The 20,953-nt window shown below is 37.3% G+C and overlaps 1 protein-coding gene across 1 annotated transcript in view; it reads left to right on the forward strand.

The window, feature by feature from the left end:
* The window catches only part of LOC121474005 (24-hydroxycholesterol 7-alpha-hydroxylase), an 89,925-nt gene that overhangs the window by 54,216 nt on the left and 14,756 nt on the right, over nucleotides 1-20,953 (forward strand). Inside the window, exons 8-10 of the mRNA XM_041726840.1 lie at nucleotides 4,942-5,075; nucleotides 15,054-15,149; nucleotides 15,985-16,073. Of these exons, the coding sequence (XP_041582774.1) occupies nucleotides 4,942-5,075; nucleotides 15,054-15,149; nucleotides 15,985-16,073 (319 nt within the window). The remainder of the gene's footprint in view (nucleotides 1-4,941; nucleotides 5,076-15,053; nucleotides 15,150-15,984; nucleotides 16,074-20,953) is intronic.

Raw genomic sequence — 20,953 nt, forward strand, 5'->3', positions numbered from 1 at the left:
CAAGATTGTGAGAAACATGGAATCATATCCAACAATCAACAATAAACCAAATTATTTCATATATTAACAGGATCTATAAAGGAAACAGAATGACGTGATAGTGATTTGGGAGACATTAGCTGGTAAGCGAAGGGCTTCCTGAGGAGAAAATATTTTAGCAGAGGTCTGAAAGATAAGAAGGAACTAGGCTTTCAAAACAGTTGAAATCAGGCAAAAGAAATAATAATAATGATGATGGTAACATTTATTACGTTTCTGCCATGTGCCAGTCATAGGTGTAAGAACTTTACATGTATTAACTCTTTAAATCCTCACAACAACCATGTAAGGCAGATACTTTTTTCTTTTAAGATTGTATTTATTTGAGAAAGAAAGAGAGAACACTAGAGAGACAGAGCAAACATAAGTGAGGGGCAGAAGGAGAGGGAGAAGCAGACTCCCTGCTGAGCAGGGAGCCCAATACGGGAGTCGATCCCAGAACCCTGGCATCATGACTTGAGCCAAAGGCATAAACTTGACCAACTGAGCCACTCAGGCACCCTGGGAAGATACTTTCTTTATTCCTATTTTGTAGGTGAGCAAACTGAGGGGCAAAGAGGTTGGGTCATTTATAAAGGTCACACAGCACCCAGGATTCAGTGTGAAATGAGATTAGAGGTTTAGATGGGGTCTTATTTGTCAAAGTAAGAACTTTGGATTTAATTCTAAATAGCATTGAAACAGGGATCTGCACAGGAGACTGACTTGGTCTGATTTACATAAGGATTACAGCAGAGCCAGGTGGGAGCAAGGGAGCATGATGGTGGCTATCACTATGGGCCAGCTGAAAAGTGATGATGGCTTGGACAAGAATGGTAGCTATGGAGATGGAGTCATGTGAATGCAAGTAGGATCTGTTTTCCAGATAGAAACAACAGGTTTGGGTGATTAATTAAATGGGAGTAAAAGGGAAAGGGATGAATCATGGATGACTCCTAGGTGTTGGACTTGAACCACTGGACAAATTTTGCTACCATTTTCAGTGAAGGTAAGACCAAGGGAGGAAAGGCTCCTCCTTTCAATGGGGAAAGTGAAAAGTTCTGTGTTGGCCAAAACATGCTTCAAGATGTCTTTTAGACATACAAGCAGTGTTATCAAGAAACCAGATGGTTAAAATAAGACAGAGCTCAGGAAGGTGATTAAAGACAGAATATAAAATTATTGGTGTGATCCGCTCACTGATTTATAGAAAACCATTTGTTTGAATCCCCAAGAGAAAGAATCTACCTAAAGAAGAGAAGAAGGCCCAGAAATAAAACCTAGGCACTCCTGGGTCACATTCAGAGATTGGATAAAGGAGCTACCTGTCACAAGCTCTGGCTTCGGCTGGTGTAGGCAGCCTGGGATTTCAGTGGAGCACTGACTTCACTTGATCTAGTGACTTCCTGCACTGAACTCTTTTCCAGCCAGCTGAATTCCTCATATGCAAACATGCCCTTTATTTTGGTATATCTAATCCTTTGATCTGATTTTACTTCTTCTGAGAGGCTTCTCTGACATCTCCTTCACAATTGCCTCTCCTCACCGACCCCAGTCTGGTCGCTATCACCACAGCACATTGCATATTTCCATGCAGTAACACTTACCCCATTTTAACTAATTTAATTCTTTGCCTTCTCTGTTAGACTGTGAACTGCTTAAGAGCCAGGACTCTTCCATTCATCTTCATCCTCAGCTCTTGGACACTGTTCTCAGTAAATATCTTCTGGGTGAATGATTAAAAGACTTCCTCAGACCTGGTATCTATTTAGTACTGGATAGGCTCTCAAACTGTAGTTTTTCTCCCACCTGAGATTTCAGAGAAAAGATTCACTTTATTAGCTATGGAGCAGAAGTTGGTCAGGAACATGTAGTTTTTAGAGAGTTACTATTAATTTCGTGCTAATAATAATGTAATAATAATGGTAAGAGTGTTACATGCCACTATGTATTGAACACTTACTGCATGTTAGTTTTCTAAATTTGTGTGTAATTTATAAACTCATAAATGAGAACCTCAGAATTCCTCATTTTAACACTGGGAAAAACATTTACCCTTTCCTTCCTTTAGTTTGAGAATTTATTGTCTTTTTATTGTCGTCAAACTTAAATTTCTTATATCCTCTGCAATGCTCTACTCTCCACTAAGTGCCAAATAAATATTCATTTGTTTGATTTAGTAGTGATATCTCTGGCATATGCAACAATCTCAGTCATTTTTTTCAAATAAAGAATTTCTAATTCTGACCATGGATTTTCTAATTATGTTTCCTGAATAGCTTAGAAAGTACAGGGATACTTGGAGAAAAATATGAAGAAGTAAAATTTTGGTGACATTAACTTGCCATAGCATATCAAGATATTTTTCTAATGGTAATAATTTCTTTGGCTGGCAATAACTACTTGTTAGAAGATTTGGCCCCAGGCATATGGTATGTGCTGGTAATGCTCAGACAAATGAAAACCAGGGTTTTGGTGTTTCTTTTTTTTTCTTTCTTTCTTTTCTTTTCTTTTTTTTTTTTTTTTTAAGGATTGTCTTAGGATCCATTGCCATTCTAAAGCTAATTATCTTTTGTGTCCTCATCAAATAGCTATTGATGATGCTTGTATAGATAATGGGAGTTTTAAAAAGTCTGGGAATGTTGGTATAAATAGCTGTCTCTACTGCAGGATTTCTCAAAACCTGTAATATGCTAATGTGTTCAGGGAATCACCAATGGAAGTTAACATTTCCTGTTATTTGGTTGGCCATAAAACCTTTTTCTGCTTTAAACATTTGACATCTTGCAAATGTTCTTTCATAGAACACAATTTGGGAAAACTGTGATATTAAGGTTTTGAAGATGCAGAAGGCATGCCTATTATTTTTCAATCCTTGTTATGGAAAAACGAAAGCAAGAGTTTAGTGAGATACTGTCTATGAAGGATAAACAAGTAGTCCATAAGGTCACTTGTCTCTTTTTAATATTAGGTCACTTAGGTCTGAACAAATGGGCAGAAGGTTTTAATAAAGAACAGTGCTGTTGGGGTGGCTGGGTGGTGCAGTTGGTTGAGAGTCCAACTCTTCATTTGGCTCAGGTCATGATCTCAGGGTTGTGAGAACAAGCCCTATGTTGGGCTCTGTGCTCAGTACAGAGTCTGTTTGAGACTCCCTCTCCCTTTCCCTTTGTCCCTCCATGCCATTCTCTCTCGGTCTCTATCTCTGTCTCTCTCCATCTCAAATAAATCTTTAAAAAAAAAAAAAAGAACACTGCTGTATATCAGTATTTCATTGTTGAAATTTTCATCCTCTCTTGGCCCAAAAAAGGAAGTCCCCAAATTCCTTAGTTTCCACGTTTTCCAGAATGGCATTGAAGATGGTCTATAATAGCCTCAGTGGATCTTTCACTGTTCTGTCACAATCACTCCACCTTCTAGGCCCAGTATACCCATTGTCATTTTCTGAACATATCCATGCTTTCTGCAGTTCTTCATTTACTCTTCCTCTTTTCCTTTGCCTGGAATATCCACTTATTCAACTCCTGATGTTGAAATTGGACCATTTGTTAATTCAATATTTATTTCCTAAGGTTTACTCTCTGAAAAGAACTAATTATAGTTGTAGTTTTAGGAAAAGACACTCAGAATTTTTTGCTTTTCCTTTAGTTGGACATGAACCTCTCGGCCTTTATTAGAATATTTTACATGTCACAGAATAGTTTCCTTGCTTGCATGGTGTACCAGTTAACTGTGTGCTTGTTTCTTACCTCCCCATAGCCTTGATTGTTCTAACCCTAGTAGAGCCTAATTCAACTCTTGGCCCTTATTCAGTTGAATGGAATATATAGATGCCCCTATGGGTATTAATAGAACTATAGCCCAAAACGCCTGGTTTCCAGAGTCCCACTAATCAAAGATGTTTGCTTCTGACTACTCAGGAATTCCCTATATACTGATAGATAAGATTTCCCAGGCAGCACCCACCTAGACCTCTCCTGCAGCATGGCTTGTTTTAGAACTAGCCTTATCCAGAGTCTAAGAGAGACATGGCTGGAGACCCTACATTCCACTCTTACCCATTCATTCCCAATACAGTTGGGAAGCAAATGTGAAAGTTGACTTAATTAAACTGACAGTGTTATTGACTTTTATTAAGCCAATACCGTCAAAATCAAATAGAAAGCTGAGTTGTTTTAAGCAATTTTCGAAATGCATACATTTCATTTGAAATACCATTAGCTAAAATATCTAATTGGACTGAAAGACCTTAACCATATTTTGAGTCATAGAAAGATTGACCCCAATCCTTTTTCAGGTGCCTTTAATCTAAACATAAGCTGAGGTATACATATTACATTAGGAATATTTGATGCACCTATGTTTAGAGGGAGAGCTCATCATCCCAGATATAAAAATATGTGTTGTCCCTTTCCTCATGTTCTTTTTGGGCCTTCTGAAATGTATGATTGAAAAATCAAAGGCAAAACCAAAAATGAATCATTAGGGAAAAGGTAGAAGTAGGAAGGCAGATGGCTTCTCAGATCTTTTACTTTTATGCTTTTGATTCCAATCTTTTATTGCTGCTTCCTTAAGTGGAAGAAGAATTTGGACAAGAAAGAATGAAATAAATGAAAATTGAAAAACTTTTCTGTTGGGCATTATCTTAATCATTTGATAGCCATAGGAAGATGAAGACCAAGATTGGATCCAAGTCCAGCACCTTGAAATAATCAACAATGATTTAATTTTTGAGGCTATACATTTGACCTTCATAAGAGTAAAATGATAAAAAGAGGCACTCGGTTACTAAACTTGATATGCCAAAAGCGCTAACACTTGCTGTCAGAGGCAGCTTCTAACTTGTGTTGATGAACTTCCATAACATCACTTTCTGGCTTCTTTAAGTCCACCTTTAAAAAAATTTTTTTTGAAATTCTTTTACAGGTAAAGATAAGATGAAAGTATCTGAGGATGACTTGAAGAAACTCCCACTAATCAAATGGTGTATTTTGGAAGCCATTCGTTTAAGAGCCCCTGGGGTCATTACTAGAAAAGTGCTGAAGCCGGTTAAAATTCTGGTGAGCTATGGTTTGGTTTTAAAATAATCAACCTTCAGAGGGGAAAAAAAGGACATATTTTGCCCATATATTATTGGATAATTCCTTAAGTTCCATGCAGTACTAATGATACTGGAACAGGTTACTAATCAGAGTTCTGCAGCAACATCTTATTAATATGGGTATTTATCTGTTGGCAACTATTTTAGCTTAAATATAATAACCTTTTAATAATCACTCTGTCTATGTGATTCCGTATCAGAATTAGTATAATCCTATAAAAATCAAGCCAGGTAGATTAGATAGTCTGCTGAACCAACTAATAAGTAATCCTGAGCAATAGTAGGTTAAGGAATTGAGGGTATGAGGAAAGGTTCTTTGGATAACTGGAAGGTAGTTTTAGGCCACAGATAACAGCTATGGAAACAGCAAGAATGCTGTGGATAATAGCAACTGATATTAGCAATCAATGGCTGAATGAGGGAGAGAGGTCCTTCCTATGAACAAAGCAGGAGAAAATTCTCAAGTGCTCCATGAAAGATATGTACATGGGACTGACTTTTAATTCAATATTTGGCAAATCAATCTGGCAGGACAAAAGTTTTTTTTCAGAATGACTTGACATAGGGCCTACATTATCCAGATAGGTCACCTTTATTAGCTTTTTTATACACAGTTTGAGAGTGCTTGGATTTAAACCAAGAAGAATTTTTAGTAGTAGAAACAGAAAAGACCCCCAAAATCCAAATTTTGTTAAAATTGCAATTTACTACATCTAAAGGAAACATAGCTTCTTTAATTGGTCTTGCATAAATTACAGCATTTAGTTTTAGTGGGATTTTAACAACTTTTGTTTTTAAATGATCGATTAAATACCTTAAAATACCCATATAAAAGGGGGCACCTAAGTGGCTCATTTGGTTAAGCATCCATCTCAGTTTCAGCTCAGGTCAGGATTTCAGGGTCGGGGATTAAAACCCATGTCAGGCTCCTTGCTTATTAGAGGGAAGTGTGCTGAAAATTTTTTCTCTCTTTTCTCATTCTGTCCCCCCCCCCCATATTCTCTCTCTCTCTCTCTCTCTTTAATTAATTAATTAATTAATTAATTAAAGTATGAATATATAAGGATATGCTTTGAGGGGATATGGTTCAATAACGGTGCAATTTAGTAGAGGAATGTATTTTTACTCTGAATACTATATTTTTTATTGGACTTTTATTAAGTTTTATTTACATTTTGGCTAACAGATAATTAGCTGAATTACAGAAGTTATTTATCTGCTAGTAGGTATCTTGTTATTTTAAGTATACAGATCCTATGCATGCTTTATTACATTTATACCTAAATGTTACAGTTATTTTGGAGCTTTTGTAAATGCTATTTTTTAAATTTTGGGGTTTTTTTTTTAAGATTTTATTTATTTATTCATGAGAAACACAGAGAGCAGAGAGAGAGGCAGACACAGGCAGAGGGAGAAGCAGGCTCCATGCTGGGAGCCCGACGTGGGACTTGATCCCAGGTCTCCGGGATCACGCCCTGGGTGGAAGGCGGTGCTAAACTGCCTGAGCCACCCAGGCTGAGCCACCCAAGCTGCCAAAATTTTTGGTTTTCAATTGTACATTACTTGCTTGTAGAAATGCAGTTGATTCACCTTATATCTGCAACTTTGCAAAACTCAATGCACTTATTGGTCCTACAAATGTTTTTATAGATTTATTCAGAGTTTCTATGTAGATATTATTTTATTTATTTTATTTCTTTTTCTTGCCTTATTACACTGGCTCTAATGTCCAGCACTATGTTGAATAATAAAAGTGACAATGAATATCCTTGCCTTATTCCTGATCTTAAGGGGAAAGTCTTTCATTAAGCTAAATGTTAGCTGTAGGTTTTTGGTAGATACTTCTTATCAAGTTGAGGAAATATCCCTCTATTTCTAATTTGCTGAGAATTGGTGTTGGATTTTGTCCAGTGCTTTTTCTGCATCAGTAGATATAACCATATGCTTTTTCTTCTTTTACATATTGTGATGGATTACACTTATTGATTTTTGAATGTTGAACCAGACTTGCGTCCCTGGAATAAATCTCATGTATAATTCTTTTTATACATTGTTAAATTTGTTTACTATTACTTTGTTAAGGATTTTTTTTTTTTTGCATCTAAGTTGAAGAGAGAGAGTGATCTATCTATAGTCTTCTTTCCTTTTCTTACTTTCTTTTGTACTGTTTTGTCTGGTTTCTATATCATGACAATCTCTTAAAAAATGTTTTATGTTTGTCTTGCCCCTTTCTCAGATTCCTTTCTTTCCTCTCTCCTCCATCTTCCTTCCTTTCTCTTTCTCCCTTCTTGATTCTTTCGTTTCTTCCATCCTTCCTTCTTTTGCTTTCTTTATTTCTAACACATTTATTTGTGTGTGTATGTGTGTGAAAGACAGCAAAGAGAAAAATCAGCAGTCTGTTCTCCCTCTTCTTTTACCTTAATTCTTTTCTTTTTCTCTCATTTCCTCCTTCTCATCTCATTTTTCAGGTTTTTTACCCTGAAATCTCTCTCCTTTTAAGTTTCTGTTTCATCTTTAGAAACTATGCCCATAACCAAAACAGAGAGAAAAAAAACATAAAAATCCTCATATCTAAATTCTTGTAGATATGTTTTCCTGTTGCTTTTGCATTTTTTTTCTTCTGTGAGCTTTGGTGTGGTTTATGTGACTTCAATACATTTTATCTCAGACTTCAACTAGTTGTTCAGCCTGCCTCGTATATGGCAGCTCTGCATCCCCCTTTTCAAAGTTAACACCCAGCTTGTGCTATTTCATTATCTAAATATGTGAAATCACACAGTAATTTTATAAGAAAGTTTAGATTTGTGATATAAGTAGAGTTTCTTCCCAGACCCAAACTAAAAACCTTTATTTATACACATACCAGTTTCCAGTCAACATAATGTACTTTTGAAATTGTGTTCTTTTTGGCTTCTGCTATCCTTACATTTAATATTCTTATGCTATTCATTATCTTTTTTTGCTGGATTATGCTTAGACCCCAATACTTCTTTCTTCAAATAGATGCTACCTTGTCTTTACTATTATCACGCCACACTAATTATCCTCTTATTTTTCCTTTATCTTTTACTGTACCACCACCTGAAGTCAATCTTCTGTGCCCTTTTTTTTTCCTACTAGCAGGAGCTTTCCACTGGGTGTTAGTTTTTTGTTTATCTCATTTTACTTCTCATTGTAGGACCCTTGAGGATAACTCAGTCCATTTCTTTCTTCCTTGTTGTAGAATCTTTTTTTTTTTTTTTTAAAGCTCCATGGAGTCCAAAGCAGAGCTTGAACTCATGACCCTCAGGTCAAGACCTAAGCTGAGATCAAGAGTCTGATGGTTAACAGACTGAACCACCCAGGCTCCCCCACTTCTTCCTTTCTTGCATTTTTATTTTACTATAAGATGTTACAAAGTTATTTGCTTTTCAACATAAAATTTCTATGCAACCCACTTAATTGCTGGTCAAGTTGCAACACTGGTACTAATACAGTCACTATATTCTACTACCCCATACAGCAACCTGCAAACCTCCTCTATCCTTCAGCAAATAGTTCTTGAAGAACTTCTAACTTCATGTTACTAGGATTGTGTTTTACTAAAGGAGATTATAAATTTGTGGTGGCCATAAACATGTCATATTTTTTCAAAAATAATTTTACTTATTCAAGAACTTTACCAAGAGAAACACCCAAGCTCAGGTTAACCATCTGCCTTTGGCTCAGATCATAATCCTGGAGTCCCTGAATGGAGCACCATGTCTGGCTCCCTGCTCAGCGGGGAGTCTGCTTCTTCCTCTCCCTGCTTATGCTCTCCCTCACTCACATACTGTCTCTCAAATAAATAAGATCTTTAAAAAATATATATTAAGAAAAGAAACACCCAAGCTCAAACACATGCACACACATATATACTCATGTATATACAACCACAATGACCCTTTATCCAACATGCTCCTTGTATGACAGAAACCTGTTTCATCAGAGTATAAATAGCATATAAATCTTTCATTTAAACATTATTTAACATTATTATACTATCATGCATCCAGGGCTTTAATATTTATTTCAATGGCCTTATAATAGTCCACTGAATTGATAGCTTAAATATTTAATTATTTCCTAACTCTTGAAAATTTAGATTGTTTTCTTTTGTAGTTATTGTGGTAGTTATTTACATCTTTGTGCATAGTAAAATTTTTTAATGATTATTCTTGAAATATGTTTTGGTAGTGAATTATTAGTCCAAGGCAATAAGCACATTTATCATTCACTGTGTATAATCCTCTTACAAAACTGAACTGTTTTATAATTCCACCATTATGGATTCCCAGTAAAAATTTTTTATTAGAAGTAATAAATGTCTAAAACAATTAGAAAAGTTGTAAAAAGATCATAGTCTCTTACCTCCAGTTCTTCACATTCACACTTTCTTCCTAGAGGACTTGAAGCCCAGATGGATCCAGGCTTACTCAAAGCCCTAGTGGTGGCTCTCTTAGTGACCAGGCAACCCAGAGATGTGTGCTCAGGATGCTATCTTCCAAGAATGTTTCAGAACTACCTTTCCTTATTTTTCACAATATCTTCTTAATATTTGTAAAAGGTGCAGCAGTGTTTTCTGTACTTAGTATTTCTTTTATAAACAAAATAAAACAACCTTTCTTCCAACGAGGCATACACTAGTCACTGTGAACTTCTCTCTGCAGGGTTGAGGCTTTAACTTTGAAAATGACAACTTGTACAGCCTTTTCTTATTGTTACATAAATAAATCATGGTAATTATTTTTAAGAAGGAAGCCATAAAAAAAGCTAAAAGAAGAAAATAAAGATTATTTAAAACTTGATAAGTCTGATAACCACTCTGAACATTTTGGTATTATTATATTTCAGATTTTTATATATAGTCTGTCATTTTAAAAAATTCACTGGGGCCATACTATGCTAATTTTCTCATAATTTGCTTTTATATTAATAGTAGCTCACAAAATTTTTCTGTATGATGTCTACATCATTTAAATTGTAGCATAATAATCTAATATGTGGACCTAGTATAGATTTTTAATTCATTTCCCTATTCCTGAATGTGTATGGCTTCCAGTCGTTCACTGTTACAAACAGTGCAAAGATGGGCATCCGTATAGCCAAATCCTGGTATACATTAGTCGTTATTTCCTTAGTATAAATTCATACAGCATGGTCCTTTTAAGCTTCATATATTTTCTAAAACAGGTAGAATGTCTTTGTTGAATATATTAATAGGTTCCCAAAAATTTAGGTTATAAAAAACATTTCAAATGGGGTCATGTGTGTCAAGTAGTGGCAGAGACTCGTGTTTGTCCTTGTTGGACAACTGGTCAGATATCTTGCTGTGAAGACTGAAAGTGGTCTCCTACTGCTCTTTCCTAATGTAGTCTGAACATGGTCTCACTGTTTATTTTTGTTTCTGTTTTTATTCCTTTCTATATTTTTGGAACAAATTAAAATGGACAGATACTATCTACTTTCTTTGACTTATTCTCTTCCTTCTTTTTCTTGCCAAAACTCTTAAACTTCTACCTGTGTCTCTTTTCAAGGTTTTATACTTTTAATACACAATTAATCTGCAAGAATGCCCAGAAAAGAATAAATAAAGTGTTGGAAAATATGAATGATTAAAGAGTATTAATATCTTCTGAAGGTATTAAAATATGGCATAAAACTAGAACACTTAAAATGAGATGAAATAAAATAAAACGGTGTGATACTGGTGTCAGTCTAGATGTTCAGTATCAGTGTAGTAGACTGGATAGATAATACAGAAACAAACCCTTTTGTACATAGGAATGTAATATAGAATAAATGAGTCATTATAAGCCAATGAAGAGGGAAAAAATTAATATATGGTTTGGGATGATTGGCTTAAAAGTAGGTATTTTTTAACTTTCAGAGTAGCAGTTCTCAAACTTTCTATTCTCAGGATTACTTTGTATGCTTAGAATTATTGAGAACCCCAAAGACTTTATTAGAAACTATAACTGAAAAATTGTTATAATATTTATTTGGTAAGTAAAAGTAACAAGAAACCTATTATACCTTAAAATAATAGCATGGTTTTATGAAACATAACTATATTTTCCAAAACATAAAAAATGTAAAAGAATAGCATCATTTTAAGTTTTTGCAAGCCTGTCTAATGCTTTGCTAATAGAGGACATCTGGATTCCCATAAATGTGTCTGGAATCAATCTGTTGTGATATATTATTTCTCTTCATGGAAATGAATAAAATCCAGCCTGACACAGACATGTCACTGGAAAAGGAATCAATATTTCAAAAGCCTTTAAGATATGGCTGTTCTCTCATACCTCACTGAAACTCAACAGTGGGAGTTACTTAAGAGTTTGGTGCAATCTGAAATATCAATGAATTTTTTTTACTTAGTTACATGAAAATCCTTTGGTTTGTCCTATACTTTGAATAAGTATTTTACCCAGGAATGATTTTTGACCTCACAGAGCCTCTGAAAAGGTCTTGAGAATTCCCAGAAGTTTCTAGACCAGCTTTGAGAACCCCTATGTTAGAAAGAAAAGGGCTACCAGAGCTTAGGATTCATCAATGAAACCACAAGTTGAACAGATTTGAATATATCACATTAAAATTTAATATGGCTTTTTAAAAAGTATAATCCAAGTTAAATGTAAACCAAAAATTACGAACAAATGTTAACAGAAGTACAACACAGGGGTAAATTGTTTTAATATTTAAAGAACTTGCAGATCAATAAGTAAAGCATGAATATTACATAGATTAACAAGGACAGGACATGAACACAAGAGTTCACAGGAGAAAATAACATGGAAAAATGCTCAACAGAGACATAAAAATGTGTATAGCACATTTAATAGGTTAAAAATAACCTATTAAAAATGTCAGATTAGCAGAGAAGAGGACAATGAAATTACTGAAATCTACTGTGGGTAGAAACATTTTTAGGCATAAGATTTGAGAGAACAGTTGAACAAAATGTATTAACAGCCTTTAAAAATATCCATACCCTGTCCTGTGTCTTCTAAACATCTATGTTAAAAGATTTTATATGAAAAATCCTTGTGGAAGAAGATACTTTGTATGGCATTATTTATTATAGGAAAAAAAAAACCCTAGAGAATGATTAAATTATATATGGTTTAATCTACCCAGTAAAACATTAAACAGACATTGGAGATAAAACTTCACAATGTGTCTATGATATAAAGAAAAAATACTTACACTATAATATTAGATGAACAAAGTAAGATTCAAAAATTAACTATTCAGCAGGATAAGACTATTTATCAATAGCAACAACACAACACACTAAACTGTTAGGTAAAAGTACTTGCTACAGGAAGTCTAGTCAGTTGATGACTGTTCTTTTTAACAGCACTCTGGTTGTTTTCTAGCTTTTTCTATTTTTCTGAATTTTCTAAAATTTTGATAGCATTTTTTATCATGCAAAAGTGTATATGCTTTTTTTTTTAAAAAAACGATTTTTATTTATTTTGAGAGAGAGAGAGAACATGAGCAGGGAGAGGGGCAGAGACAAAGGGAGAGAGAGAATCTAAAGCCAATTCCAAGCTTAGTGGGGAGCCCGACATGGGGCTCTCTCTCAGACCTGATTGTGAACTAAATGGAAATCAAGAGTCAGACGCTAACTGACAGAGCCACCCAGGTGTCCCACTCTTTGACTTTTAAGTAGTCTTTTTTGTAACTAACATAGCCAGGCTCCTGCCCAAGAGCTAGGAGAGAAAATGCATGCCTCGGAGCTCCTCTTGTAGATGTTCAGCCTTTATAGGACTCCTGCTTTTTCTTCAAGATTCTACATTCCTTACATCTACTTTGCTCTCAGCAGCATTCTTGAGATACAGCAAAGAGTCCTGCCTTCTCTTCCCTCTTCAAGAAAGCCTGTCTCCAGGCTAGCAAATGAAGCTCATGGGGCCTCACAATATCACTGTGAAGTGGGTTGGTCAGGTTCAATTCTGTCCACCTGTGAGATGCAGTTATTGCAACACAGAGAAGTCGTGATTTCCCTTTGATGGTGATCTGTGTTCTGGTCTTAGGACTGTTTTGTCTCCCGTTGGCTCTTTCCCTTCATCTGCTATGTAAACAATGACAAGGACTGTTAGATGGGATGATGATGTCCCTTTGCTCAGAGGGTTCCTTTGACACAACCAGTTCTCACATTCCTTTATGCCATTCATTAGCCTGGCTTTTGCTGCTGTGACAGGAACTTCTTTCTGGTCTCCGTATTGCTCATGTTAATTCTGTTACTGAGATTCCATTTGAAGTCTTTTACTAGCCAGTGTGGTAGACTGTGGCAGCCAGCAGTCTTCAAGTCATAGTCATGGGTCAGCAGCCATTAAAGGAGTTTATGCGGTATGGAGGGGAAGGGCAGCAGTTGACCTGCCTGGAGCCCTGTCCAGGGCTGTCACCAACCTGCCCCTGCCATCCCCAACACACATCAGGGCCCTCAGCAGCTGATCTCAGAGTCAAGCATGAGCTCTCTAACCTCAGTTCCAGCAGGAGTAGAAGAAACAGGCTTAGAATCTCACTGTTTTTCTCCTACTTTAAAAATTGTAAGAGGCCACCAGCGAATTCCTCACTCCCTTCCCAGTTTGAGAGCTCTTTCCAGTGCTCTTGGCACTGCAGTTAACAAACCTCAAGCAATATTCAGCCCCCATTGGAGCCAACAGGGATTCACTTTGGTTAAAAAAAATGATGACCTGAGGGTGCCTGGGTGGCTCAGTCAGTTAAGTGTCCGACTCTTGATTTCAACTCAGGTCGTGATCTCCTGGTCATAATATCAAACCCTGTGTCAGGCTCCACGCTGGGCATGAAGACTGAATAAGATTCTCAGTCTCTCTCCTTATGTCCCTCCCTGACTTCTAATAAAAAAAAATGATGACCCTTTTCCATATGCCACTTCCTGCTACCGTAAAGATCTATTTTTAATTGTGAGGTGCTCATATTCAAGATGCAGTAAGGTAAGTGTTGCAAATATCTTAACATTTCAAAATCCTGTAGGGTTAAATAGATATGTGGCTTCCAATGATTGGCATCAGGAATTACTAATAAAACGTCTCTGTCTCAGTGAAGTTGATAGCTGTCTAGTGGTTATACACTATGGGAGAGCCCTGTGTTCTGTGGTTCCTGAACATAATAATATAAGGGTGATTTTATGATATAGTTTTTAGGTTTTAGAATAATTTACATATCATGAAAACCTATGATAGAATAAATGGGGAAGGATAATGCAGACTCTTGTGCTTGAGGAATCTCACTGCTTACCCTCAGTCCCACAGCCACAGCGATCCCAAACACAGAATCAACCAAAGAAACACACAATACTTGCCTTGTCCAATATCCCCCTAACCAGTTGTCTTCATATCTTTCTGCCCTAACAATTGTTTCAGGAGTGAAAAGAGAGAGAGGGAGGGAGGGAGGATCCACTGCTTCTGCCCTGACACTGTCATGAGTGCCCCTAGGAACAGAACACCCACTGCCCCTGTCCTCAGTGCTACTATGGCCAGTGTCCTGTCTCAGAGTTAGATTTTCCTGTTCCACACCTGGGGATCCAGTGTGGCCCCCGGAGCATCATCGAAAGCCCTTGCTGCAAACCCCAGTGTTAATCCTCAAAAGCTGCATCACAGCAGACTTATGCTTGTTTCTCAAATTTTCACATTTATCCCATTTATCTAATATTTTTTCCCCTGTGTAACCAAATTTATAGGCACTTGTAATAATCATCAGAATTAGAATGTAGTCATTGCCTGCATTGGAAAATAGAAATGATCCTTCCAGGAAAGAATTAGATTTTCTCGCCATTGTTTATGAAACGTGTCTTCTCTACAATATAGTTGGAGCATTATTTTTAATGACCCAAACTCTCCTTAAAGCAGATTTCAAAAAATGACTTGAAACTGATTTTCCATCATAGAATTATACTGTTCCTTCCGGTGACTTGTTGATGTTGTCTCCATTTTGGCTGCATAGGAATCCAGAATATTTTCCTGAACCTGAATTGTTCAAACCTGTAAGTTACCTCTTTTCAAAATACATTGTCTTTTGATTTTAATATCTTTTATGCCAGGAGTATGAATTCATAGATTAACTATATCATTAAACAGCCTTATCCTTGGTAATGAAAAACCAAGCTAACTACAAAAGTAAAATGGTATAACACAAATGAGATCGAGATGTTTTTGGAGTAAGATTCACCAACTTTAAAATAAATTATTTGAAACCAGCAAAGTATGGTAAAGTAAATATGTCTGGTTCTGATAGAAGTCTTATTTTATATTTGTCAGGCAGTTGCTCCTGTTACTGGTTTCCAAGGAGTATAACAAAAGAAAAACAAGGCAAATTAAAACCACTTTGCTGTTTCTTAAAATTGGGGAGTTACAGGGCTGAGCAGACTCTTAAGAGTTCATTTAGTCCATTCTCTGTCTTTAAGTAAAACTTTTTTAAAAACGGCATCCAGATGTATCCATTCCACTTCCCAAGTACCCTCCAATAAGCAGAGCTGCCAGTTACTTACTGAATTTATTACCAAGTGCAGTTTTGTGATGGAGCCTGAGACCTTATTATAAATAGCCTTCCTTTTCTGAGGTCAATTCCATGGTTGATTTACATTATCATTTACATTTACCACTTAACAGAATTCTTTTTAAACCTTTTTATTTATTAGTTCGCATTCCAAAAACACAATTGTGTCTGATATTAATAACAGGTTGGAAAAAAATTACAAACAGCCCTGCAACTTTATATGCAAGGATTAGCTGTACAAAGTCATTTTTAGCCTAGAGAAATAAAGTTAAGCTTATTTATATAAGGCTGATTTGGAAAAAAAAAATGCTTTCTTCCCACAGGAACGTTGGAAAAAGGCAAATTTAGAGAAGCATGCTTTCTTGGACTGGTTCATGGCATTTGGAAGCGGGAAGTACCAGTGTCCTGGAAGGTCAGTGAGACAGCTGGGCCACATTTATCCTGAAGGTCTAAGAAAGATGATGGCTCAGAGGGGGGAAACTTTGGCTTAATCCCCCTTGTCTTTATTATCAGACTATAGGGAGATCCAAGAGACCACATTTTGTTCAGTTGCCAGTTGTATTGTTCGATGTCTTTGTGGAAAAATCTACAGTGGCTTCTGATGGGAGACCTCATGAGAAAAAAATATTACAATGGCTGCTGTATTATGAGAGCAAGGTTATCAAAAGATTTTTTATAGAATGGATCAGAGTGGGGCATGACTTAGGTGATATCATTATGCTTATATTCCATGTGAGAGACATAGAGTGGTAGGATCTAGCAGATTTGGAAAATAATTAGAAATGGGATCAATCAAAGGGAAGGATTTGTGGAGGACTGTGGCTTGAATCTAGGTGGCTGGCAGAGATAGTGGAGATAGAAAAATCAGGAGCAAGAACAAGTTTGAGGAAAAGATGTTAAGTTTTCCGTTGAAAACTACTTAGTCTGAGATGTGGCGAAATATGTATCATATAACCACAATCTATAAGCCTGTCTGAATGTTGAATAAATGTAGCAATAAATAAAAGCTCCATAGTCTAGTTTTTATATTGTTTCTCCTTTTAAAATGTTAACTTTTCTTTTATCTTAAGTAGCCAACCCACGAAACATTGTATCTAAAGACAGACAAAACACAAAATTTTTCAGGAAAATGAATTACCTCATTTGGACAGTGTTATAGCAAGATAGATCTTTGCACTAGAAATTTAATCCCACAGATCTTTAGTGTAATCCTCAGAGAATTGCACCCATTCTAAATTTGTATACCAAGAACCAATTTATTTTCTCCTCACCAAATACTTAGTGAGTCAGAAAAAATTGCCTTTAAAGTAGCTGACGATCAAAGTTCATCATGAACACACAGTCTTGTGGCCTTGCAGCTGTCACTCCTTGGAGTTGAGGCCACTGAGGCAGTATGAGATCCCCTCTCATTAGTGGACACAGAAGATTTTGCTGAATCTATTAATAAGTATTCAGTGCTGCTATCAGCTGCCAACCAAAAATCAGAATGGAAGAATATTGTTCCTGCTCTGAATAATGGGAATTCTGGAAATGCATTTGGAGGAGGAACCCCTTGCTAGGCACTTCCCCATAGCTGGGAAACCCCCGGGTACAAGCAGGAAGGGACCTCTTCCCAGTAATTCTATTGCTGGAGAGGTCTGAGCTGATGGTTTTGCAGAAAAACAGGAGAAAGCAGCATGAACTACCAAACCTCTTCAGCAATGGTAGCATGCATAATGAGAAGTTGCCTTACAGTGGACATTCTCCTCTTAAACTATGAATTTCAATGAAAAGGATAGAACAGGGGATTTCCATTGCTGAGTGGGTGTCTCTGAGAGTTGATGATCTCAGCATAAAGGAATGTGCTTGCTATACTGCACCAGGCCCTCCTGCCACTACCCCCAAGCCAACAGCCATAATTTCCCTTGCTTCCCATCCCTGCAAGAGGATGCCTGGTTGACTGTATCACTGTGGTCATGGATATGGGTTACATTCCAGTGTAAAACAATAGCCCTGATCTTTGGCAAGATACCTCCCTTACAAAAAGCTTGCTTGGATAAGAAGATCGTGTAGTAAGAGTAAGCCTACAACACTGAAAAGTGGAAATGAAGCGTAGTTCCTCAGTAGAAACTGTGATCTCTACTTTTTTGTGTGTGTTTGGGTCCTCTCTATATCCTAGGGCAGTACTAGGCCACAAAGTCATGGACTTGTCTTGAATTACTAATAAAAACCACACAGCAATAGGAAAATTAGTTCAAACATAGGTCCAGCTGATAGTAGATTAGTAGTAGTAGTAGTAGTAGTATTCAACCTAACAGATATCTCTGGAGCACCTAATATTAGTATGTTTATTCTTTCATTTAATAAATATTAATTGAGGGGCAGCCCAGGTGGCTCAGCGGTTTAGCGCCACCTTCAGCCCAGGGCCTGATCCTGGAGACCTGGGATCGAGTCCCATGTCAGGCTCCCTGCATGGAGCCTGCTTCTCCCTCTGCCTGTGTCTCTGCCTCTCTCTCTGTCTCTGTCTCTCTGTCTCTGTCTCTGTCTCTCTCTCGTCTCTCATAAACAAATAAATAAACCCTTTAAATAAATAAATATTAATTGAGTGGACACTGTATGCCAGGATAGGGTTCTAGGAGTTACCTTGGAAAGCAAAAAAAGGATGAAGTCCCTTTCCTCAAGGAGTTTATAGTCTAACTCAAATCGCTTCATGAACCACTGGAGAAATTCAAAGACCCATAACATTCCTAAGTGGCTTATAACGTGGCTAGGGAGATGAGACATAGCAACATGAAAAACAAGCCCTCTTTAGCAGCATAAGATGACCCATGAGAAATGCCAAATGACATATATACGTAATAACCACTGTAGGAGTTTCGAGGAAGGAGAATAGAAAGGGCTTTATGAACTAGATGGGAATAATCAATAAGCAGCACAGAGGAAAGCACACCTTCCCAAGGGGCTGTGATATCAAAGTTTGAGGGGAGGAAGAAAAGTAAGTACTCACAGGAATGTAATGTAATGCATTGTAACCTGTATATTGGGGTTTGTGAAGCTCTGTGTACATGTTTCCCCATGTTTGTTTTAAAAATAATAAAATCTTAATAAGTGTGTCTTATTCAGTAAAATATCCTTGCAGTACTTTGAGAAGTACTTGTATATTTAGAAACAGCTGATTGCTTTTGAGGAGTGAGCACGCTCAAATACCTATGGATTTCACGAGAAGTTGTGAATGCAATTTACTCTGAGGAATTTGTTACATAAACAAATGCATCCCCTCAACTCCATTTGTTAAGGAGAATTGAGCAAACTATATTTACTTATTTAATTGTTTCCTAACATTTTCACTATGGTGTGCACATGGCCTGGAGGGCATATAAAAATGGGTTAGCAGTGAGGCTGGCAAGGGGTAGATGTGGTTAATTTCGAGATGGAGCCAGGCTGCCAGACCCCTTTATTAATTTCTAGCTATGCTTCTCTCTCTTACTGCTTCACTGAGGAGCAGTGACTCACTGCAAGGAGCCCAGAAACAATTGGCAAAATTCAGTCATTCCTTTCCCAGCCATTTCATTTTGACGTTTCATTGTGAGATGAAGACTTAAGTCTGTCAGGATCAGAAGAAGCAATCCAAGACTGACTTTTGATACTTGGGCCAAAGTGCTTTGAAAATAAAACATGTTCATTTCTGAGCAGAAAATTTCAGAGAGGATGCTCTTTTCCTTCTGTTTACACACTGGATCTCCAGGCCCTCTGTGGAGCACAGAATATGGGAACGGGATTTGCACTCTTGGAGAGGAAGAAGGGGCACTCTGGGCTGGGTATCGTTTGCCACTCTCCTCTCTCTTTTTGTTTTTGTCGGACATTGTCTCTCATCCAATTCAGCCACTGCTCTTGAACAAGTTAGATGTCTCCTGTTCAGAAAGAGGGTTTAATTCCTAGGACCGAATTAAAACTATACAGGGTCACCATATTGCCCGTGGGCTACTGTCTCCCCATTCCTTCTCTTCCCTTCCTAATGGCCCGTGCTTTCATCTGGGGATCCATGGGACTCTGATTCCACCCCTAGCTCCATAGCAGTGGAGCACTGTTCCCTAAGCCCATCTGCAAATCCCATCCCTGTCCCCTCCCTCCCTTCTGGTAGTGATTGGTTTCAGTGTAGGCATATGTTTTAAGCAGTGCAATTAACTACCAGGGTTTCTATTGAGACTTCTAGGGCAAAAATAATCATTCCCTGTGGAATGTGAATAAAGAAGCCCTCGGGCCCCCAAACTGATGGTAGCTATTTTGAAACCGTAAAAGCAGGCAGTGTTAGGATGAAGTTGGTACCCTAGAGCAGAGCAGTGGAGACAGACTGGCTTCCTGGGAACATCACTGAGTTGCTGAAGTGATCTCTGCCTGAGGCCAGCGCCAGCTCTAAGAGGTTTTTCAGGTACATAAAACAATGCCTTCCCTCCAATACAGAAACCAGCCTGATGTGAGTTTTCTGTCACTTGCCACCAAAAGCATCCTAAGTAATATAATTTCCTCAAAAGTGCAAGTGTTCTTTCAAGGTTTATTGAATTCCATGAGATATTGTATTAACATGCTCTACCCATATTCACCAATTGCTTGCTAAATAGCTTGTGCTTTGCAGAGGGGCTGAGTTTCATTTCCTCTGGGTGTATCACAAAACCAAGGCAAATGTCACATCTTAAATTTTTTTCTGGAAGATCTGTTATTTAAAATATACCATAAGTTTGTTTCTGTTTGGTGAGTACTTAATCTCACTGAAGTCAGTACTATCTCCTTGCCTTTTTGGTTGAATAGGAAGCTTCAAAAATTGTATCCAGCCTTCTAGCTCATAGGTCATCCGTTTGGGAGTTTTACCACCAGGAGGAGTAGCAGTAAGATCACCACTAGCAACTCTGAAAAAGTGACCTGGAGAATGCCCTCCTGCTTTGAGGCAACAGAGAACAATGGCTCAAGTCTGAGGAAGGACAAGGGTTCTCCCATCCTCTCTGTTTTCTTATCTGCTTTCTCACATCCCTTCTCCTTCTACAGAGTTCCCATTCTCTTCTCTTTTCCATAGGCTTTCTTCTTGACCTTCTCTCCCACTATCCTTTATACCTTTCTTCCTTCCCTACTTCATTCTGGACGCAACCCCCACCCCACCCCGTTATTCAGTGTAAATATCCACCAGTTGATTCTACGGATTATGTCCTTACCGTCATCCCCAGTGAAAAGTCTGGTGCCCTAACCACACTGTTTCATGTGTAGCTGAGCTAGTGTTTATCATTGTCATTTTTGTACTGAAACTAAAAAGTTTGATAAACT

Source organism: Vulpes lagopus, chromosome 1, assembly GCF_018345385.1.
Source record: "Vulpes lagopus strain Blue_001 chromosome 1, ASM1834538v1, whole genome shotgun sequence".
Lineage (NCBI taxonomy): Eukaryota > Metazoa > Chordata > Mammalia > Carnivora > Canidae > Vulpes > Vulpes lagopus.